The sequence below is a fragment of the Podarcis liolepis genome, assembly GCF_965112155.1.
Source record: "Podarcis liolepis genome assembly, chromosome: 3".
In the NCBI taxonomy this organism is placed as follows: domain Eukaryota; kingdom Metazoa; phylum Chordata; class Lepidosauria; order Squamata; family Lacertidae; genus Podarcis; species Podarcis liolepis.
The window spans coordinates 52,730,156-52,754,193 of record NC_139557.1 but is presented as its reverse complement, the minus strand read 5'-3'; the positions used below and the strand labels follow the sequence as shown (position 1 = coordinate 52,754,193).

The 24,038-nt window shown below is 41.8% G+C and overlaps 1 protein-coding gene across 5 annotated transcripts in view; it reads left to right on the top strand.

Moving 5' to 3' along the window:
* The window catches only part of AK9 (adenylate kinase 9), a 63,899-nt gene extending 41,101 nt beyond the window's left edge, over window positions 1-22,798 (top strand). For all 5 annotated transcript variants that reach the window (XM_083497744.1, XM_083497741.1, XM_083497743.1 and 2 more), the window contains 15 exons: window positions 401-522; window positions 1,787-2,006; window positions 3,111-3,173; window positions 3,747-3,962; window positions 5,659-5,877; window positions 7,544-7,757; window positions 8,284-8,485; window positions 10,455-10,601; window positions 11,324-11,544; window positions 16,813-17,009; window positions 19,261-19,430; window positions 20,391-20,489; window positions 20,577-20,679; window positions 21,226-21,340; window positions 22,199-22,798. In XM_083497744.1, coding sequence (XP_083353870.1) covers window positions 401-522; window positions 1,787-2,006; window positions 3,111-3,173; window positions 3,747-3,962; window positions 5,659-5,877; window positions 7,544-7,757; window positions 8,284-8,485; window positions 10,455-10,601; window positions 11,324-11,544; window positions 16,813-17,009; window positions 19,261-19,430; window positions 20,391-20,489; window positions 20,577-20,679; window positions 21,226-21,340; window positions 22,199-22,401 — 2,511 coding nt within the window. In that variant the 3' untranslated portion in view covers window positions 22,402-22,798. The remainder of the gene's footprint in view (window positions 1-400; window positions 523-1,786; window positions 2,007-3,110; window positions 3,174-3,746; window positions 3,963-5,658; window positions 5,878-7,543; window positions 7,758-8,283; window positions 8,486-10,454; window positions 10,602-11,323; window positions 11,545-16,812; window positions 17,010-19,260; window positions 19,431-20,390; window positions 20,490-20,576; window positions 20,680-21,225; window positions 21,341-22,198) is intronic.
* Window positions 22,799-24,038: the final 1,240 nt, after the last annotated feature.

The window sequence follows — 24,038 nt, the reverse complement described above, 5'->3', positions numbered from 1 at the left end:
CTTGACCCATAAATGTATCTCTTAGGAAACAGAAATCAATACATATACAAACCTTTGTTTTACAGTATGTAAAATATTATGCAATATAATTTAAACACATTGAAGTGCCGTATTTTTCCATGTATAAGATGCTCCCATGTATAAGATGCCCCCTATTTTGGGGGACTCCAAATTAAGAAAACACCCTCAGCACTACTCGTGTATAAGATGAGCCCCAATTTTAAACCTACTTTTTTGGTAAAAAAAACCACACCCTTGTCTTATACACAGAAAAATGCGGTATTTTGTTACAAAAATGTTGAGCAAAGAGAATGAGTTATATAAAACCCTTATACTGCTAAACAGTTGTCAAGCGAAGAAGAGATCAAATACTTACATGTATTTTGGATCATTTTAACAGAAAGAGATTCTGTTAACAGATGAAGAAGAAGCAATCAAGGCAAATCTAATAGAAGGTGAAGCCTTGCCCATGGAGGTGCTTGACGGCATTGTTCTTGATTGGTGGATGAAGGAACCATTTCGGTAATTTTTGTGTGCCTAATATGGTCTGGCTTATTTCCCATCTATAACTCTTAGGCCACAATCCTGTAGTTACTTGCCTGGGAATAAGCCCCACTGAACTCAGATCCAAAGAATTGAACTCAGTGGGACTTCATGGTAGGTATGCATAGGATTACACTGCCTCAGCATCCTGGGTCAAACATATCAAGACAAATACCTCTCTTCATCTGAACCTGGAAGATCTGAAAAACAGCCTAACTTACAGTAACACGAGACTGGCTGGTGCTTGGTCTTGCTAGTTTTATTGAATTATGAAACTTATTAGTCACTTCTCTATTTAAAAATCACTGTAAAATAAGTGTCATCTATTCTTTGAAATCAACTACCATATGAGATCCACTGCAGTTCAGCCTTGCAGATCATTTATAGATGCTGTTTTGGCGAGCTTTTATTTAAAAGCTTTTTACTAAGTTTCTCATAGATTTGGTATTAGTGTGATTTCTGTTGTTGTTTGTAGTACTTACATATTTTTAAAATTACAGTGGGTTATGCAAGTGTTAGCTGGGTTGGGTAATGATCATGAGTTGTGATGAAGGCAGGAGCAGAATTATGGGAGGTGGAGTGAATCTCTTCAGTTTTTTCTCTCCTGCCTTGGCAAAAGCAGTTTGTTCCTCCTGGCTCCCTCTGTTCTCCGGTCAGTTAAGGCATCAAGTCCCACCCAGTCTTCAGATGTCTCTTTGCAAGTGCCATGGATTGGCTTCTGTTCACTAGAGTCTGTTTGTCTCTTTTTCCTTCAGCATCTACATACAGGGTCCATTGTTTTCTTCCAGTGTCATGTATGCGCGCGCACACACACACACACACACACACACAGAGAGAGAGAGAGAGAGAGAGAGAGAGAGATTTTGACTCTCCCAACAGTTCAGAATTGAAATGGAGCCTCTTAAGCCAGCCTTGGTATTCAAATCTGTGTCATGTGATACTGCTTGCTCTGTATAATAAGTAGAGTCAATCCACATTTGGATCACTCCCTTACCCTGGACCAGAAGGAACATTCACAGTAAGTGGCCATCATGCCAATCTACCCTAGAAGCCCTAAATATCTTCTCCAAATGCAGAGCTGCATTAGGGATACATTTAGGAGCCTGGAATATTGACCTTACGAATCCTGATTGGATTTTTTCCATCCAACTGTACCCATCCCTTGCCTACTAGTGGGAAATTACATTCTTGCTATTAATTGGGAAGTCCATGGAAAATGGACAGTTACTTTTTTTGCATTTAGATCCACAGGTTTTATACTGGATGGTTTTCCTCGAACAGCAGAGGAAGCTCAGTATTTAGCAGACCGCTGCCTTTGTCCTGATGTTGCAGTTTACCTTGAAGTTGATGAAGAGGATGTTACTGACCGACTTCTTCCCAAGCGTGTGCAAACATGGCAAGAGAAACAAGCTAGAAAATTTGAGAAGAAGCAGCAGATAAAAGACATGAAGGCAAAATTAAGAGTAAGTATTCAGTATCTATTAATAGGCAGTATATCACAGATAAAAAAGTACGGTATCCCTGCTTGCGGGTTTGGGATCCAAACTCGTATTGTAGGAGTTTTAAAGCAAATATTGGTGCAGCACTAAAAGGTGGACAGCTAATTTCTGTGGCACATAGGTATCCCAACCACTTCAGAATTGTTTTGCCTTCTGGAGCCTAGATGAGAGTGCCTGCTTGAGACTCCCCACCTGGCTTGAAGCAGATGCAGTGCTGATTTGAAGTAAGCGGTAATTCAAATGATCCAGCTCGTCAGGAGGCTTCTATGAACAAAAACTGCAGTGCAATCCTGTGCATGTCTACTAAAAAAACCAGGCCCTGGTTTTTTGAATTAAATGGAATTTAGTCTCTGATAAGCATGCACTGATTGCAGTCTTAAACAAAATCAACAGAGGGGAAAAACCCTGTGTTGCAATACAGAATAATCTGTACAAATCCAAATGCAACACATGCCCAGTAATGTAATACCATTAGTTTGATTAGTTTTGTAGTATGATCAAACTAATGGCAATACATTATTAGCCACGTGTTGCGTTTAGATTTGTGCACATTAAACAAAATCAAAGCTCCTGACTCTCACTGAGTCTTCAGCATTTCTTAAGTGGAATATATTCCATAAATGTTGCATTTATCTCATACCCTCCAAGTGTTCAAATTTTCCATGGACAGTCCTAGGGGGGAGTGAGAAATGTTCCAAATTTCATCTGACGAATGTTGAAGGGTATGCAGGTCACTGCATAAAGAAGTATGTTTTTTAATGAAGAAAAATAATGAAATATTGCTATTGGGCTTCATCATATTATTGTAAACTTAGTAGAACCCTTCTTAAGTATATCTACCCAGCCAAATGTTGCCTTACAGTCCAGCTTTGGACAAAAAACCACAGAACATCCATTGCAATTTGGATCTGCACTGGTTTCCACAGGTGTATAGGAAAACTAGAAAAAGTTAACCTTCCCATGTATCCTCAGATGCCCATGAAAAACCTTTTGAAATTGAATTTTAGCACGTCAGTTGTTAATGTGTGTGTGTGTGTGTGTGTGTATCATATGTACTCTTTTTAACAGGCAGAGCTGGTTGCTCAAAGAAGGGCAGAGCTTTTGGTAGAACAAGCAAAAAGGAAAATGGAGGTAAGATAAACATTAAAAATAACAAAAAACATTATGATCACTTTACTGTATATTGGATTTTGTAAAGTGGCTCTCAGTTTGGCATCCATGATGCTTATTAAAAAAGATAATTGTGTTATAAATGGACTTGGGAGAAATTGCTGTTTACACTGTATTTCTGATTATATAGGAGCTTTCCCATTCACAGAAGGGCATTTTGGATCCAACTCATGACTCCCTTTTTATATATGTCAGCTGTCTAAATATAGTCAAGTATCTACTGCATATTAGTCAGGGAGTAGGTACTTCGAAATTAGGGCATATAAATTAATGTGCAGGAAAAACTTGTGCTGGAAGCAGTTTTAATAAACAGGCAAAACAATAATACGCTTTTTGTGTATAAAATTAATCCCTTAGAAATCAACACGAATTAATTTTTATTAACTGTGATGTATTCCAGACACCAGTATTTCTGTACCTCTACACAAATAGTGAACTGAGAACAAGAATCAACAAGCATTGCCATAAATTCTATTTTACATAAATGTTTTCAGGAATAATATAATAATTAAATATTTCCATTTTCTCTTTTAGGAGGCTGCTGCTAGGCTTGAAAATGAAGTTCCTGATGAAGAGGAGGAGGAGGAGGAAGAAGATGATATTGAAGCTATTTTGGAAGAAGAGTTCCCAAAAGAAGAAGATGAGGGAGAAGATGAAGAAGAGGAGCAGGAGTCTGAGGCTATTGAGCGCATAAGAACTGAACTCTCAGAGAAATATGAAACTGATGTTACTAATCTGCAAGCAGTGCAGGTATTTTCAGCATTGCCTGATGTATTGTATTCTGCTTTAACATAAGTGTAACAGAGACTAAATGACACTATTTTACTATATCTAAAAATAAGATATGTGAAATATCTTCTTTTTAAATCATCAGTATTGTATTCACTTTTACAGAGCAAAATTAAACACCCCAACTGACTTGCCTCCTGGAGAATGCATACATAATTTGTTCATGAAGAGGAAATTGTAGGCATTTCCTGCTGCATATCAAATGTGCCAAATGGAATAAAATATTGGGGGCTCAAGTAAGCCCTACCACACATAATCACAAGACACGGCACACACACAATTTGAATGGCAATGCCCATCAATTTTGAGGGGCAGCCCCCTCAAATATTTTATGGGGGTGAAGGGATCTGGGAGTTGACTTCCATTGTCAATATACATATCTTCAATAGGCTGTGAGGAATGTGCCTATTTTAACTGAATTTTGTGCATAAGGCACAGTAAACACATTCTCCAGTCAGTATGCATAATTTCCAGAAAAAAGCCATTGTTTTCTATCTCTAGTTCAGAAGTGTGCAGTCTTCCTGGGCTGCACCTGGCCCACTGCCTGATCTTATGTGACCCACAACATACCCTACCACTAATCACTAATTTTCTGCTAACTGCACCTCCCAGTAAAAAATATATAATATGGACTGTTTCACCCAAGTGGTTTTTGCCTTCCTTTTGGCCTTCTTCTATAAATTGGCCCTATCTCCCACAGCTATTGCAGGAGTTATCATCGAGCAGAATGATTTCAAATACCATAATCTGTTCCTTTTAAAAAGGGCTAGGATTATGGGGGGGGGGGGGGATGTTTTCAAGGAGCTTTAAAAACAGAAAAAATGAGCTTACTTAAAATGATTTATGATACCCAGCTAATTAGAGGTTGCACTGCAGGGGGCTGGACTAGATGACCCTTAAGACCCTTTCCAACCCTTCAATTAAATGGTTTTATGGTAGCTAATCCTATGTCAATTTTAATACCCATAGTTGTAAATTTTGATTGGAGATCTGCCGAGCAGCCTTGCAGGTTGTTGATTGTGAGGTAGGTAGTTTGCCAGATATCACAAGTCAACCTGCCACCTGACACATAGGTACAAGTCTCCTGCTAAATATTTTGTGTTGCCTGCTAAATATATTGCTTTATTTGCAAGGTTAAGTAAAGGCATAGTTAAACAATAGAATTTGTTGCAACAACATGGATGACTTTAAAACTGATATTAGACAAATTGATGGAGGATAAGGCTATCAGTGCCTCCTACCCCAAACAAAAGAGAATGTGTCTCAAGATGCTAAAGGCGGTCTTTAAATATAATGGTCTGAAATGTGTTGGGCTGCTTTGAAAATATGATCCATTTTGTCACATTCTCTTTTGTTTGGGTGCTCACTTCGCATGTCTGCAGTCTTTGCACTTCCTCTCAATGGCTACTAGTCATGATGGTTATATGTTACTTCTATGACCCGAGTATCCCTCTCAGTATCAGTTGCTGGGGAGCAGAAGTAGGGAGAGCATTATTGTGCTCATGTCTTGCCTGAGGGTTTCCCATAGACATCTGGTAGGATGCTGGATTAGACTGGCCTTTGGTCTGATCCAGAAGGCCTCTGTTCGTGTTCTTAAGGATTTACTTGGCTTTGTTGTTGTTGTTGTTATTTCTGTTTTGCTTGCTTTTGTTCTCAGGAGGAACTTGAAAAATTGTTGATACCCGAAGTAACTCTTGTATCCAAGCGAAAGCCTCACATTGTGTGCTATCAATTGTATAAAAAGCTGAAGGACCTAATAGAAAATCGTGAAAGCATTTTTGAGAAATGTTATCCAATAAGCTTATCCCTTGCACGCAAGATGCTAGTTCTTGCCTATAAACATCCAAGCAATTTTGGCCAATGGGACCCAATCAAGGTAAATAACCTTTAGGGAAGAATATTTTGCTTGTTTTTTACCATTATTTCTTAAATCAGTTATGTGGGGTCCTATATCGATTCTTATGCATAATTGTGCTATGCTATTGTTTCTAAGTATTGTTTATTATTCTAAATTGGTAAAATAGGATTGATTGTGCAAATATAATATCTGCTGCTAATAGAATCAGGGTGGGAAACCTTTTAACCTTGAAGGTCACATTCCCTTCTGATCAACCTTCCTAGGGCACATGCCAGTCAGTAGGCTTTCTACAGTGGGCTAATCTCTTCAGGCTTTCACACTCCTCTTTATCATCCCTCCAAGCAAAAAACAAAGAAACACCATTCTTTGTACATTCCAGCCAGGAAAACAGAGTACAAAGCAGGTCTGGTTCAGGATGTGTTTCAGGGTGTGTGTGGCCTGTAGAGAATCTCAAAGGTCAGATAGTGGATGGAAGGGGCTTCCTTGTTCCCTGCCTTCCTTGTTCTTCCTCTTCTCATTAGGTGGTGACCGCAGACACAGCGATAGCTTACCATGGTCTGCATGGACATCAGTTTCTTTCTCAGCTAGACAGAAGATCATATCTCAAGAGCTGTCAGGCAAGATGACCATCTGTGGGCCAGTACTTAGCCAAAGTCATCCCCTAGGAAGCTGCCTTCTACAGAGTCTCACCATTGGTCCATCTAACTCAGTATTGTCTAAACTGACTGACAGCGGCTTTCCAGGGTTTTGGACAGGGAACATTCTCAGCCTTACATGCAGATGCCAGGGATTGATCCTGGAACCTTCTGTATTCAAGGCAGATCCTCTGGATTGCAGCCCTTCCCCTAAAGCAGGGGAGTCCAAACTTTTTTCAAAGAGGGCCAAATTTGATGAAGTGAACATGCGTGAGGGACCTTTTTTTTAGAAAATAAACTCCAGGAAATAAACTGCCGATTAGGCCCCGGAGCTGGACTTTGGACATGCCTGCCCTGAAGGAAGAATGCAGTTTGTTCCAATTTAGCACTAAAGAGCAGGTTTTCCAGGGGGAAGTGACAGGCAAGCGTAATCACTTGGATCCATGCTTAGAAAGCTTGGACCCATGCTTTCTAGGCATGGGACAAACAGAAGTGTGGAGAAGCCCTCAGACAGCCTACCCAACGCCTGTTTTCTTTAGACCCTTTTTTCTTTGCCCCAAGGGAGTTGCCCATATAAAACAAAGGAGAAACCCAAGTTAGTGTAGCTGTGCCCCGAGTAGAGGTATATCTGCCCTGAACCAAAAATAGGAGTTCCTAACTTTGACATTCAGTGACAGTGAGGAAGATGGGATGAGCTACATTTCACTTCCAAACTAATAGGCACTTGACACCCCAAGAAGAAATTACTAAATTGTTAAATTATTATTGTTCTTACTAACATAATGGTTTTCTGCAAAAGAATGCATTAAAAGAACTGCTTGGTTATTTAATGGCCTAGTTTAACTGATGTGACTGTTCTTGCCAACTTTTCCTCACCAATTATTTGTGCTAGCATAAGTAATAAGTAAGTAGGAAAATAGGAAAACTTTGCTTCATTCTTATAAATCAAAAGATAATATTTGTTAAATTGTGAATATACCGGTACATTTTTCATTGGAAAATAGTTACAACAGCAGTTCTGGAGGTCAATAATTCTGTGTTTATTACAGCTAAGTGAAGGAGATGCAATCAAGCCTTTTCAAAATCAAGATACTCCTAGCTTTCCACTTATCCATCGGAATTGTATTTATTTCTTTACAAGCAAAGAGAACAGGGATACATTTATGAAAAATCCCATCAAATATCTCCGTCAGCCAAAGCCAAAGCCAACTGTGCCAGTTAAGATTGCAGTTGTGGGGCCTCCAAAATCTGGAAAGACTACAGGTAAGTCTTGAGTCCTGAGTGTATAGATGTTTATATAGTTATAACAGTATTGCATTTATGGAGAGGATGGTATTTTTCTGTTCTACCAGATAACTATACTACTGGTAAGTTCATTTAGGTTTTTTCCAACACATTTTTTTCTTGTGTGATGTTAAACTGTACAAGGGATCACCTTTAGCAGGCTACTTTCAGAAAGCAGTCATAGTAAACCTTACGCTTTTATCATAGCCGTCTAGGTCTAATGACACATCCACAAGATATGTTTGAAGTACATGGCTTGTTCCAAAGGAACCTGGAAACTAGTTTATCCCTCACAAAGCTACAATTCCCAGCACTCTTAACAGCACTCCAGTTTCCAGGATTCTTGGGGGGGAAGCCATGTACTTTAACGGTGCAATGTCTGAGGGTCACCTATGACTGTGATTCTGTTCTATTGATGCAATCATTTTCCTTTTAAAACATAATGGTCAGTATTATGGGTCGGTGTGGTCAAAAGCTGCTCATTAACAACAAAACTGTTTTGCAGTTGCCAAAAGATTTGCAAAAGAATATGGATTGTTGCGCCTTTCCATGGGAGATGCCATCCGTATGGTGTTAAACAATCAGCCAGAGACAGAACTAGCACTTATATTGAAGTGGCATCTGCAGAAAGGACTGACTGCACCTGATGAACTTGCTGTGAGGGCTCTAGATATTTCACTGATGGATACTGTGTGTAACACCTCAGGGTGAGAGACTTTCATTTTATTTATTTCATAGCATTGCCTCCAGATGGATCACATTTAGGACTACATCTGCATAACATTGCTTCCAGCAGATATGGAAGACAGTTGCCTTTGTCTGCCATGCAACTCTGCCTTGCCTAACATAAAACCAAAAAATGTAATAAATAATGCTGTACAATTTGGTCATAAAGGTTCAGATACGCATGCTGGCAGATTATAAGCATTTCTCTTCAGGGTGTTTTGGTATTCTGCATTAAAGGAGGAGGATAGTAAAAATTGTACTTGAAATTGTGAAACGTAGTTTGTTTCTTAATCCTGCAAATATATCTTTTAGATATTTTCTAAAGCCCTGGTGAAACAGAGAAGGGCTCTGGCTGCAGTCCTATGCATATTTATCTGGGGGTAAATCCCATTGAACATAATGGCCTGGATTGCACAACACACAAAGCCAAACCATGACTTAGCATGAACACAACAGAGTGCAGACTCCTGGAGAGTAGATCACAGCCCCTTTGCTCCTTCCCAAGTGCTCTGATGCTACACTAACCCATGACTTAGCATATCATCCAAACCCAGACATGTGGTTTAGCTATTCCGGACAGCCCTAAACCATAGGACAAACCTTGCCTGCTACTTATGGTAAGTCTGGAGCAAGCTAAACCATGAACTCAGGTTCAGAGTACTTGCTAATCAAAGCTATGGCTTAACTTCATGGAGAACAGCAGTAGAGCAACTGGGAAGGAACAAAGCGGTCACATTCGCCTCTCCTGGAGCCCACACATTCATGGTAAGCCATGGTTTGGCTTAGTATGACTTGTGAACCAGGCCATTATCTTAGTCTATAAACATGTACAGTCGTACCTTGGTTGACGAACTCCTTAGTAGTCGAACCCAGGAGTGTTCCAGTTTATGAACATTCTTTTGGAAGCTGAACATCCAGCAATGCTTCCAGTTGGCTGCAGGAATCTCCTACAGCCAATCGGAAGCCATGGCTTGGAAGTTGAACGGACTTCCATAACGGATTCTGTTTGGCTTCCAAAGTACAGCTGTATAAGATTCCTGACTAAGGACAGGAGGAACAGATTCTGTAGTTGATAGGCTATAACTTAGCACAGGAGTGATGAGCTTCCAGCTTAAGGGTCAAACTTGGCCTGCTAGGCCTCCCTATTTGCCCTGCAAAGCTGAGCAGCCACACCCATCTCCCTTACATCTGTCATACATAATGTGTGGATTGAGGCTTCAAAGAACAATTGGGAGCTTAAAGTGGGCTTATGATAGTTGTTGTACTGGAGAAGGTGTGATCCCAACCACCTATCAGCTGATGGGCAGTAGGTTTGTGACTTCCTTAAGGAGGAAAAGCAGTTTCCAATCAGTAGAAACAGCTTCTCTATCCCAGCACTGATGGTTTGGTGAAGCTGCCCTGACATTAGAGGTGAAAAGGAAAAGCATGGAGAAGCTTACAGACTGTGGGGCTGGCAATGGCCCTTGCACCTGAGAAGCTTGGGAACCCCACACAAGGTGGGAAGGGACATCATGTGACTGACAGGTGGGTTGCCCCTGATAAAGTTTGCCCATGGAGCCAAAAAGGTTCCTCACTCCTAATTTAGGTCTATGTACAATGTTGGAATACTATTGAGGCCTGCTAGCTCAAAAATACCTACTTTGTTTAGTTCCCTGGTGAATGATGTTATGTTTTGACAGCCTATTCTAGTTTTATTCAGTCCCTTCAAAATGTATTACCCTGGTTATGTTTCTTTATAAAAAGGCTGATTCAAAGCTTTAAGATAATTCTGGAAATCGGCACAGTGCCAACAGGAATAATAAAGAATGGATATGCTGTTTGGCTCTGTTTATTATTCCTGATTCAGGATATCCTGGCATGTGTATGGGCTTCATCAACAAGAGTTACTGTTACAGAAATAAATAATTAATCTGAACCCAATCTGAATTGTGGTCATTTTCCCTCCCACAGAGTTGTTATTGATGGATACCCTGTAACAAGAAAACAAGTAGACCTTCTTGAAGAAATGAAAATCATTCCAGTAAAAATCTTTGAATTAGATATTGATGTGAAGGAGGTCCTCAGAAGAGCACTGCAGGATAAACAAATCCCTAACAGGTAGCAACACCATGAAGGGTGTGAAGTAATAACTCCCTCAGGTCACATTAATACAGTGGTACCTTGGGTTAAGTACTTAATACATTCTGGAGGTCCGTTCTTAACCTGAAACTGTTCTTAACCTGAAGCACCACTTTAGCTAATGGGGCCTCCTGCTGCCGCCGTGCCGTCGGAGTACGATTTCTGTTCGCATCCTGAAGCAAAGTTCTTAACCCGAGGTACTATTTCTGGGTTAGCGGAGTCTGTAACCTGAAGCGTCTGTAACCTGAAGCGTATGTAACCCGAGGTACCACTGTATTTCACAATTAGACATGGTTTCTGGCTTAACATAGGTTACAGTGAAGGAGCAGCATGGTAGACAATGTCACGTTGCTCCCACTTCACTACTCCCCTGGCAGAAACAGGAAAAACAAATTACGAAGCTGCCATTATGCTTGGCTTCCCTTTACATCCAAACAACGGACTGTGGATTGTTATTTCCTAACAAGCCACAATATGTAAGCCACCAACTAACCATGGTTTAAGGCTGATTAGCAGTTGTGGCTTGTTAGTGTTTCGACATAACAGGAAGCCAAGCTTAATGGTAGCTTCCTGGTAGGTTTCTCACACATGGACCAGGGAAGTAGTGAAGTGGGAGCAGTTGACCATTGTGTACTAACCTATTGCTCATACTAGGCTGATATTAAAGCCTAATATTAATGCACTTAAAATTGTCTTCTCAGATATCCTTACCCAATGCACGACAGCTCCCATATTCTCTCTATCAAGAATTCGTGTTACAGAGCACAAACTGAAGAAATAAGACCTTACTACGAGGAGCAGCACCAAAACTGGTATGTGATTGATGCAGCACACAGCAAATGGTGGATCTGGAACAAAATACTTGAGGAAACTCAAGCAATCACCAAGAAGATCCAGATCTATCTGGAAAGAATACGACAAGGTAAGCAAATAATAATAATAATAATAATAATAATAATAATAATAATAATAATAATAATAATTTATTTATACCCCGCCCATCTGGCTGGGCCTCCCCAGCCACTCTGGGCGGCTTCCAAAAGAATATTAAAATACTATAATACATCAAACATTAAAAGCTTCCCGGAACAGGGCTGCCTTCAGATGTCTTCTAAAAGCCTGGTAGTTGTTGTTCTCTTTGACATCTGGTGGGAGGGTGTTCCACAGGGAAGGCACCACTACCAAGAAGGCCCTCTGCCTGGTTCCCTGTAACTTGGCTTCTCGCAGTGAGGGAACCGCCAGAAGGCCCTCGGTGCTGGACCTCAGTGTCTGGGTAGAACGATGGAGGTGGAGACGCTCCTTCAGATATACTGGACCAAGGCCGTTTAGGGCTTTAAAGGTCAGCACCAACACTTTGAATTGTGCTCGGAAACGTACTGGGAGCCAATGTAGGTCTTTCAAAACCGGTGTTATGTGGTCTCTGCGGCCGCTCCCAGTCACCAGTCTAGCTGCCGCGTTCTGGATTAGTTGTAGTTTCCGGGTCACCTTCAAAGGTAGCCCCACGTAGAGTGCATTGCAGTAATCCAAGCGGGAGATAACCAGAGCATGCACCACTCTGGCGAGGCAGTCCGCAGGCAGATAGGGTCTCAGCCTGCGTACCAGATGGAGCTGGTAAACAGCTGCACTGGACACAGATTTGACCTGTGCCTCCATGGACAGCTGTGAGTCCAAAATGACTCCCAGGCTGCGCACCTGGTCCTTCAGGAGCACAGTTACCCGATTCAGGACCAGGGAATCCTCCACACCTGCCCACCTCCTGTCCCCCAAAAACAGTACTTCTATCTTGTCAGGATTCAACCTCAATCTGTTAGCCGCCATCCAACCTCCAACCACCTCCAGGCACTCACACAGGACCTTCACTGCCTTCACTGGTTCTGATTTGAAAGAGAGGTAGAGCTGGGTATCATCCGCATACTGATGAACACCCAGCCCAAATCCCCTGATGATCTCTCCCAGCGGTTTCATGTAGATGTTGAAAAGCATGGGGGAGAGGACAGAACCCTGAGGCACCCCACAAGTGAGGGCCCAGGGGTCTGAACACTCATCCCCCCGCCACTTTCTGAACACGGCCCATGAGGAAGGAGTGGAACCACTGTATAACAGTGCCCCCAGCTCCCAGCCCCTCAAGACGGTCCAGAAGGATGTTATGGTTGATGGTATCAAACGCCGCTGAGAGATCCAGCAGAACTAGGAAACAGCTCTCAACCTTTGTCCCTAGCCCGTCGGAGATCATCAACCAGTGCGACCAAAGCAGTTTCAGTCCCATGATGAGGCCTGAATCCCGACTGGAAGGGATCCAAGTGGTCCGCTTCTTCCAGGCGTGCCTGGAGTTGTTCAGCAACCACTCGCTCAATCACCTTGCCCAAGAATGGAAGATTTGAGACTGGGCGATAGTTGGCTATCGTGGCCGCATCTAAAGATGGTTTTTTAAGAAGCGGTTTAATAACCGCCTCTTTCAGCAGGTCTGGGAAGGCTCCCTCATGGAGGGAAGCATTCACCACCCCACGAAGCCCAGTCCTTCCCGGCTAGTTTTTATAAGCCAGGATGGGCAAGGATCAAGGAGACAAGTGGTTGGTTTCACTCGTCCAAGCAGCCTGTCCACATCCTCGGGGGTAACAGATTGGAATTGATCCCATGCAACTTGACTAGACAGGTCTCTAGCACTCTCCCACCCCAGCCCTGCTCCCACGGTGGAGTCTACTTCTTCCCGAATCTGAGCGACTTTATCTGCAAAAAACTTTGCAAAGTGATTGCAGGAGATCATGTGGCCCGTACTGGGCCCCGATGTCGCAGGTGGTTCCGCTAAATTGCGAACCACCTGAAAGAGTCTCCTGCTGCTGTTTTCCACAGATGCAATAGAGGCGGTGAAGAAAGTCTTCTTCGCCGTCGCTGTCACCACTTGGTAGGCTCGACATTGAGCTCTAACCCGTGTCCGGCCAGATTCAGAATGGGTTATCTGCCACCGGCGCTCTAGCCGTCTCAACGATTGTTTCATTGCCCTCAGATCTGTGGAAAACCACGGGGCTGTCCAGGCTCCATGCAATCGGAGAGGGCGCTTTGGAGCCAAACAGTCAATAACCCTGGTTAACTCCACATTCCAGCGGGCCACCAGGGAATCAGCTGAAAGGCCACCAACATGGGATAAAACATCCCCTACCACTCACTGGAAACCATTTGGATCCATTAAGTGGCGGGGGCGGACCATCTGAATCGGTCCCGCCTCCCTGCAGAGGGGAAGGGTCGCGGAGAGGTCCAGTTGCACCAGGAAGTGATCTGACCATGGCACTTCTTTGGTTTCGCTTTTACTTAGTGTCAGATCACCAACATCCATAGAGGTGAACACCAGGTCTAAGGCATGCCCGTGGCTATAAGTTGGGCCAGACTTCTTCAGGGACAGCCCCATGGAGGCCATGCTTTCCACAAAGTCCCGAGCAGCCCCTTGTAAGGTTGTGACGGCATGGATGTTAAAATCCCCTAGGACAACCAAGCTAGGTGTCTCCAGGAGGACATCCGCCACAACCTGAAGCAGCTCGGGCAGGGAATCCTTGGTGCAGCGGGGAGGTCGGTACACCAATAGGAATCCTGTACTGCCCCTATTGCCCAACTTCCAGAACATGCACTCAGAGAACTGGGTCTTTCCAATAGGACGCCTGGTGCAAACTAATGACTTCCTAAAAATCACTGCAACCCCCCCCTAACCGCCCACAAGGCCTGGGTTGCTGTGCGTAAGAGAAACCTGGTGGACAAGCAGCGGCAAGGACGGGCCCATCTGCTTCATCCAACCAGGTCTCTGTCACACATGCCAGGTCAAATCCTCCATCCACAATCAGGTCGTGGATGGCAGTGGTTTTATTCATCATTGACCTGGCATTGCACAGCAACACTTTCAGGTCATGTGGGTTTGCCTTGTTGATTTCAGTATCCTTCCGGTCAGGACCAGACCTGGAGGCAGGGATTGTCCTCAGACTACGACTAAGCCTGCTTCCTTGGTAATGACATGGTCTGGTCTTAGCGTAACTCCTCCTCCTACCCATGATCACTGAGATCGGTTGTCCGAGTGCACCCCCCCCCCCCGTGGAACCTGCCCCAGCCATTTTGTTTGCTGGGACCCACTCCCAGGCAGCCCTGACCCCTCCCCTTAAAAACAAATTAAAGCCTATACAAAAAGCAAACTAACAGAACAATAAAACTACAGTGGTGCCCCGCAAGACGAATGCCTCGCAAGACAAAAAACTCGCTAGACGAAAGGTTTTTCCGTTTTCGATTTGCCTCGCAAGACGAATTTCCCCTATGGGCTTGCTTCGCAAGACGAAAACGTCTCGCGACTTTTTTTTCTTTGACTAAAAATAAAGACATGTTTTGTTTATAAAGTTAATTTATTTTCCCTTAAATTTTTGAACTGCTCTTTACAGTATGTGTGACTTTAAAGAGCAGTTAATAAACTGTTGTTGTACCAAATTTGGCTTTGTTTGGACTTTTTTTGACCATAGGAACGCATTAATTGATTTTCAATGCATTCCTATGGGATTTCGTGATTCGCAAGACGAAAAATTCGCTAGACAACAAAAATTGCGGAACGAATTAATTTCGTCTTGCGGGGCACCACTGTATAAAAACAAAAAACAAAGTTACAAACACAACATAATTAAATTAAACAAATTCCCACACCCAACTAAACACCCACCCCACACACCCGAGGCCTCCCTGGAGCCCCATAAGCTGCGGAGGTGAGTATGGGGCCCGCCCCCAGGCCCAAGGTGGAGAATGGGCTTGCAGGGGGAGCGGTCTTCCCCACAAACTCACGGCAGAGCGGCAGCAGCAGTGTCCCGAGGCCTCCTTGGAGCCTTATATGCTGAGGTGGAGTATGGGGCCCGCCCCCAGGCCCAAGGTGGAAAAAGGGCTTCAGGGGGGAGCGGTACTCCCCAAGACTCACCGGCAAAGCAACAGCAGCAAATAATCCTGCTTTATATTAATGGGGGGGGGGTTGTTAGTGGATTTTATATGTAATTCTATTATGCTACTTGGATTTGATTTTAACTTCAAATAAATGAAGATTAATATGAAACTTAAAAATAGAAGCTCAGAGTCTGATGAAGAAGCACATGACCTATTTGAATAATAAAGAGAACATGAACCCATTACAAATCTTTGGGCTGGTCCACACTGGGCTTTATCATGACTTTCAAGTTGTTTGAGTCCCAGATTTCTGGCCATTGTTCACATTATGTTGCTCTCAACCAGAACTCATCCCATGAATCACACCAAATCAGGAGGAAGAACCTAGCATTCCACAGGTGCAAGTTTACTCCAACCAATTTTGGGCTATTCCCTCCCTCCCACTGCAACCCCATAAGATGCAACCCACAATGCTCAGTAGGTCCCCCCCCCGGCCCTCAGGAGAGGCTTTTGTTGGGAATGGGGGGGGGGGTTGCTGAGAGGAAAGGAAAGAGGAAGTTTACTTTCAGCTCATGCAACACTGGAAACAACTCTTACCAATTCAAAAGTTCTGCAGTTATTATCTGTATTTATACATTTATGGCCTGCTTCTTGCCCATCATCTTTCAAGGGGGTTACAAGTCAACCCAAATGGTAAATGGGATGGTAGTGCTGTTATCTGGTACAGTCAGGATTCTTCCAGATTGCCCTTTCACCAATATGAGGTAGGGCCAGCTTGAAACTTGATTTCAATTATTACTGTTGTTCTTACTCATTTTTTATTCAAAGCAGCATTTTGTAAGCAGACTCCAGATTCTGTTTGGAAACTGAAGGGAAAAGCTACATATGGTCAAAGTCTAGTTATAATTTAGTATCCTCCATGTAAAGAATCCATTTAGCAAATGGATTTTTTTCAGCTGTGAATGAAATACAATACTGCTAGTAAAGCTAACTTGCACGACGCATTCTAATAAATTAGTCATGTGTAGTAAGCCTTTAGATTCCACAAACTGGTGAGCTTTCTCTGCTTCATGGAGGCTAGATTAAATTAGAAACATCTTTCTAACTTCTTGATATTCACAGAAGTTAATCTGACTGACCTGCCAACCAAGCTATATACAGCATAACATACTGATTTGCTCTGTATTGTTTGGTATAGCTTTTGCATTTTCACATATCAGTAAAATAGGTATACTCTACCAAATATGCAGTGTCACAGGTGAAACTTCACAGCATTGTATCCAATTGTTAACAGGAATGGCAGCCAGTATTGCCGATTTGTGTATCATGCCGCAAGAGCTGCTGTCTCGGCTGGGAGAGTTTGGGCAATACTGTCCTGTCAGCCTTGCAGAAAAGGGAGAGCTCGTTGATTGTTCTGTAACGCCTTCTCTAAAGTTTGCAGCAGAATTTCGAGGACATTACTACAAAATGGCTGGACAAGAGGAACTAGATGTAAGTATCAAAAGGGGTAGAATATATATAGATAATCCATTTGGAAAGCAAATGGGTGCTGGCACAATGAATATATAAATAAAAGTTCAAAGAGCTGGTGTCCTGCAGTAGCTCAGTGTGGGCTGGAAACTCCCTACTTGCAGTCTTACCTCTGCCACAAACTCACTAGGTGGCCTTAGGCAAGCCAAAAGATTGAAGAGTTTTGGGGTATCTTAAATACTAACAAATGTATTTGAGGACTAGATTCCAGTTAGCTTCAACCATTTGCAATATGGCACTCAAACTAGTTTACTGTTATGGGAAGCACTTTGAATGTTTTAATTATATAGAAGTGTTAAGAATTATTGTTTTATGGATGCTGACTCCAAGAAATAATTAGCCATTGTTTTGTTGTGGCATTTGTCATATGGCCTTGTTTTTATAAACCCTTTATTCAAAATGACCCCAGTGAAAGGGAAGTTCCATTGTTAGGTTAGTATTTTCTTTCCAAATGTTTGCATTCCTTATGTGTGTGTGTGTTGAGTGAAATGATGATTTTATGGAGGGATGGCAATACCCAAGCGTTTGCCTTTATTTCGAATAAGTTCACACCCTCTATCATATCACCAGCTTGTCCTCATAGCCTCTTTTTTCACTGAAAGCTGGGCCATGGTGATATTACCTTTATTGTGTTCTCCTGGACTGCTTTATCTCTCAGAATTGGATTCTGCCCCTTAAACAAAGATTGGATTATGTGAAAAAGAAAAAGCACCAAAATTCTGACACGCTTTTTCCATACAAAAGGTGGTAAATATATACCATCAGTCCTGGAAGTGTTCCAAGCTAAACCCCATCAGTTATTATATGGGGCTCAGATTTGGACAGGCACTCACCTTAGATCTACGGAAGCTGTCCAATCAAAGTTCTTAAGGCATTTTTTTCTGTACCACCCTGTGTCCCAAACGCATCATTGCGCCAGGCTAACCTCCCCTCGGTAGAATTGTGGATCTGGCGTAGGACACTTAACTATTGGCTTTGCCTAAACTCAAATCCCCCCCCCCAGTCTAATATCCCTAGTGCTGCAACATTGTCACAAGAACCCCTGGACTAAAATTGTTTATCAAAAACTTTACTCTTGTGGTTTATCACCACAACAGCTATTCACTTTGGGTTTTAGTAAAGCAAGCAGTCTAATTTGTCAGCACCTAAATTATATCAAGCATCAGAACAACTTGGCCACGATAAGGAAATTTTGCCTATTTTCCACCTTCCCGTTTTGACTCTCTGGCACCCTATCTGCATAACCTAGCAATTCTAAAATATAGGCATGCTTTTACCCTCGCAAGATTGAATGTATTGCCCTTGGCTGCACTTGAGGGACGAGTCCAACAGATTCCACACAAAAAACACATGTCCCCGTGGAGATGGCAGTCCCAAATCGGTGGCGCCTGCCCTTCTGGCTTGCACTCTTTATAAAAGACTTGAGGAATGAGATTATCACCCCTCTTTTATTGTCCATTCCGGGTTGCCCAACCACTGTCACTGTGTCCTTTCTCTTGGCAGATCAAGATGAGCAGGTGACAGCAAAGGTTGCAGGGTTCACTATTTGACTGTTGATTCAGGACCCTAAAGTGTATTTTATATAATTGACTTTTTATTTCTGTTCTTTGTATTTCGCATTGTTGTTTTGTTGCTGTGGCTGATGGCTGATGCAAATAAAGATCCATTCATTCAAGCTTGGATTATGTCTTTATTCTGAAGTGCACCTAATGCAACTGGTGTAGAATGTTATATATAACAGTGGTCCCCAACCCCCAAGAACACTGGAAAATTGCTAAGAGTCTTGGTGGACCACTTAAAAGATTTTTCTGCCTTTTGTATGACTTATAATGTATTCTCCTATATGTTGTATGTTTTTTAATTGTATTTTTCTTGCTGATCTTATTTCTTATGTATTTTATTGTATTACAACTTGAATTCCACATAATATAAAATACAATAGATAATAAAACACAACGTAAGAAATAAAAGCAGCTACAAATATACAATAAAAAATATTTAATTCACCATGTCTGCCTTTCACAGTGGCTATGCCACCTGACTGAAGCTCATGGACCACTGATCTGTAGACTAGAATTTCAGAACTTCTGTTATATAAGAAATAAGGGGGGGGGGATACATCTGTTCCTTAATAAGTAGCCTCAAATGATTTTGACCATGAATGAAAACATGAAATGTTTCTCCTCCTTCTCATACATTGCTTTCAATGCAGAAATTCCTGAAGAATCCAGAATTATATGTCCCCCCATTAGCACCTTATCCTCTCCCTCTCCCACATAAACTACCAAAGAAACTGACTGCAGCAGATGTGAAGGCTTTATTTCCTATGCAAGCTGAATTGCAAGGATTCTGTCCAGTTACTTACCTAGATGGGAAGCAAAGGTAAACACTTGCATTTCCAAGGATTTCTGTTAATATAGAATATAGAAATAATGCAATCTGTGCTAATAAGTTCTCAAACAGGCAAACTCCAGCACCTTCCACTTTGCAGAATCATTACTATTCTGCATCACATTGTATTATTTATTGGACTTTATTGAATAAAATTTTAAAGTGGTGAAGGTGAAGTTAACATGGTGTGGGGGTGTACTTGATAACTTTACATAGGATTTAAGAATCTTTGCATTATTTGGGTGTATCCAAAGGTGCTTTTCTGCATTCTGTAAATACCTTCCATTCACAAAAGGACTATTTTGCACCTCAAAAAACTATGCAACTGTTACCCTTCATGGATTAAAAATTTAGATCAGCCACGTGAATCCACAATCAGTAATGGACTGGATGAGGACATACAAATGTAATCCACTTAACAGAAATGTTCCTGGTTAGAAGTCCTGATCCAAGGATATTGATGTAGCATGCTTTGGATGAGGTTGTACTCTTTTCAAACAATCCGGTTCATAGTTTGGGGATACTCCTCCAGGTGGCAGGTGTGGCCAGAAGCACTTCATAGGCAAGTGTATCAACTGTGGCTTCTGGAGAAAGCAGACCTGGCCATGGTCATGCATGCTTCAGGTTGCAATCCTATACCCATTTATTTGCAATCTCCACTGAACTGAGATTTACTTCAGAGCAGGCATGTATAGGATTGCAGTATTATACAAAGACCGGTTCCTGCCACGTGCTGGATCTGCTTTTGAAAACACCTGGTCCAAAATGTTTTTCTGGAGCATGCAGCTCTTCTTTTATGCCAGTTTCACTGGCTGCAAATCAATTTCTGGACTCAATATGAAATTTCAGTTTAAAGCCACAAATCACTTAAAACCAGGGTAAAAAAACAACTGCAACAAGTATGAGATGCAAATGTGGTGATGATATCTTCCTTTCATTTGCTGTTTTGAGGTATGAAGCACTGGTACCTGGGGACATTGAATATGCTGTACTTTATCGCAACAAGCTATATATTTTTGAAAGTGAAGAAAAGCTTCAAAAGTTTATGAGGTACTGAATACATCACTTTTTAACTTTTATTTATTGCTTTGTGTTTGGTTTTGTTTTTTAAAAAACCTACAATTTCTGTATTCTTAGATTACCAGAGAAATATTGGAACCAGACCCTTCCACATAAACTTCCCCCAATAAAGGAGCCAATATTGCTGACAGCTCTTCCCCTGACTGGATACCTGGAACAGGTTATTATTTATTGTTAATGACACTCAAATTGACTTAACTTTGGGGGCCAAGATTCAAATGGGCGATATATAATCTCAACACTGCTAAATGAATTCAGTAATGTAATGAAGCCATGTCACAGCTTTAGTCTTATTTTTGCAAAGGGTTTTCTTTTATTCTGGTAAACATGACTGATGCCTTCCCTCCTTTTTCTAAAGTAATGGACAGTAATGGAAATAAGGGCCCAAATGTTGCACTTCTTTTAACTCTGTAAGCTTCTTGGAAGGTCATTTGGTATTCTCCAAACTGACAGATGGTGATAAAGGTATTTATCAGAGCTCCAGGGGCTGCTGAAGCTATGACTTCAATGGCAGAGTTAGGAATATGTTGAGCAACTTTCAAAGTGATACACAACTGAAAGGCATTGTAATTGATATAGAGGAGAGAATTAAAGGCCAAATTATGAATGATAGCACCAAGCAGTAAAGGTTACAAAACATAAAACCTTATTAATGGAGTAGTGTTTGTATTGCTTAACTAACATTAGTGTTTGTGTTTGTTTGTAGGGTGTGGCCACAGCTCTGATAAAAGCAATGAATGAAGTAGGCTGTTTAAAACCAAAATTTCCTTTCCTAAGTGTGAAAAAGACTGCTCTGCTGTTCATAGCCTATCATTTGAAAGGTACAGTAAAACCTGTGCTATAAAATAAAAATTAGTTTCTATTTTTGACATTGATCTTTTGTTAAACATACATGGTGACACAAGTCAATGCAAGCAGAGTTCTGCTCATGCAATAAGATCTCCCATTCAACCCTCCAGGAGAGATTTGGGGGGCATGGGAAGGAGTGTTGGGATAGGAGAAATCCCTTTATGCGAGTGGAAGGCTATTCTCCTGCAAGCTGGACACATTCATGCTAGAATAGTCTATGATCAAACTAGAAGTGACAGGGTAGGGTTCTATTGTGCTAGCAGAAATCCTTGCTCTGACAGAACATTCACAAAGCACACTACACTGGATACAACCCCATGTCTTTAGATATGGGCCTGCCCCATTAAAGTGGAAAGTGGGGGCGATGGGTGCTGAATCCTTCTCCTACCTGGCCCTCTTAATTCATCCTTCCAGATACTTTTCTTACACCTGGCTTCAAGAAGCAGCCCAGCTGGAAGCACAGGTGTGGGGTGCAAGGAAGGATTTGACATCCAATACCTATGCACTGCTTTTGACTCTTTAAATTGCACATCTACCCCTTCTTCTGCATGTTAATGGTGCAGACCTACATGGATCTACCTCCATCACATGTAGTTTTGGCCACTAGATAACTAAGTTAGACACTGTACCTAAAATCTGGATTTCTAGTTAGAAGCAACTGCACCATCACTGTTAACAGTAATGTAGATAGGAATTCAGTGTGGAGATTTTGTAGGCACTTGATGTTGCATAAATAATTCTATAATATGTCCTTAGGTGTTGTATAATTGCACAATGAATTAAGAAGTACAAGTGATATGGCATAATCGGTATTATTTAACTTCCTGCAGCATATAACCCCAAGAGCTCTGATTATATACGAAAGAAGTACAAGAGGAAGTTGGAACGCTTCATAGATCATTGTGAACTTATCCCATACCTGGGAATCAAAATGACCCAGAGGTATAAAGAGCCTCAGAATCGACCTATTGACTTTGATCACAAATTACATACCTTTTTGTCTCTCAAAGATGTGGATCCAACCTCTCATTAGCCTGGAATATATTCACATTTGAATGTTAAATTCTTTTGGTTTTGTGCTGATCGTGCCCAATAAATGATGGATCTAGCGTAACAGCCTCAGCAACATAAACAAAAGTCCTATAGTTTCATGCATTTTAATGGGACAATTTGCAATTTACTCATATATTCTGCAACTAATACTAAAATATAATTGGTTTTTAATTATTTTGCTGTCATTGAAAAATATTCAATCTAAAACTATTGTTCTCTAATGCTGTTAATGCAGATATTTAAATGTAATGTATTTTATTATAAAGCCACTGAGAGAATGCTTTTGGTCTTCTGTAATTAGTGATTTTTTATCTTTATTCTTTATGAAGAATTAACTTCTACCTATATTTAATTGAAATTAAACAATATTCAACTAATACCCATTGCTTGCTGCATACTGATTCTGAAGAGTTATGAGTAAATAATTTTATTTTGCCCTTCTGCATAGTATTGTGAACAGGGTGGTCATTTTACTTCTGCATGTGTAAATCTTCTAAGGAACGAGAGCCACTTAGCATGCTGCTATTTCATGTGTGGGCACATCTAAGAAATGCAGTCAATTGTCAATACAGTATATGAACAGTCAATATGCAGTCAATATATGAACTGTGTTCATATATGGCGGAACAGACACACTGAGATACTTTGAATAGGTTCTCAGATGAAAGAGACTGCACCTGCCTGCATCTCCCTTCACGCAATTCCTTCTTTATAGAAGTGGGAAATCAGATGTTTCTTAGAAGATGTGGCATCTTTTGCTGTACTTGATAAACCTGTTTTTGATGAAGTAGCAAATTAGTGTCTGAGCTGAACCATTTCCCATCAACCTCCCGTTCAGGGACTTCCCCATTAAACAGTGTTTTGGTGGTGGGTTATCACTTTTTCTGGTCTTATATAAAGGGATTTCAGTTGGGCTTGTTTCCAAGTAATGCCTTTATGCTTAGCCTCCCAGCTCAGCAACTACAGTGGTACCTCTGGTTACGTACTTAATACATTCCAGAGGTCCGTTCTTAACCTGAAACTGTTCTTAACCTGAAGCACCACTTTAGCTAATGGGGCCTCCCGCTGCTGCTGCGCCGCTGGAGCACGATTTCTGTTCTCATCCTGAAGCAAAGTTCGTAACCCGAGGTACTATTTCTGGGTTAGCAGAGTCTGTAACTTGAAGTGTATGTAACCTGAAGCGTATGTAACCCGAGCTACCACTGTACAAGATTCTCCTGTGACCAAAGAATTAACATCAGCCAAGACTAGGATTTAAACAAGTGGTTTTTCCTGTATACTTTCTAGCATCAAGATGTCTCGCTTGAGCATGATGTGTAAGCAACGTTGTCTGGATAGTCACTTACAGTATTTGGTTAACCTGCTATATAGCTCTGACTCCTGCTCCTTTGCTCCCTTTGGCTGCACCCTCCATTTGGATGGTGGCAGCGGCAATGAACGAGTCCAGCACTTCCAATCCTCCCTGTTGGCCCGCAACGAGAGCGAGTGGGGCCCCAATCCTTCCAGCCACGAGCAAAGGTAGCTTATCCCATCTCTCGCTTACTCACCAGCACTGGGTGGTGCGGCAAGTCCTGGGCCGGATTTAGGTTTGATGAGGCCCTAAGCTACTGAAGGTAA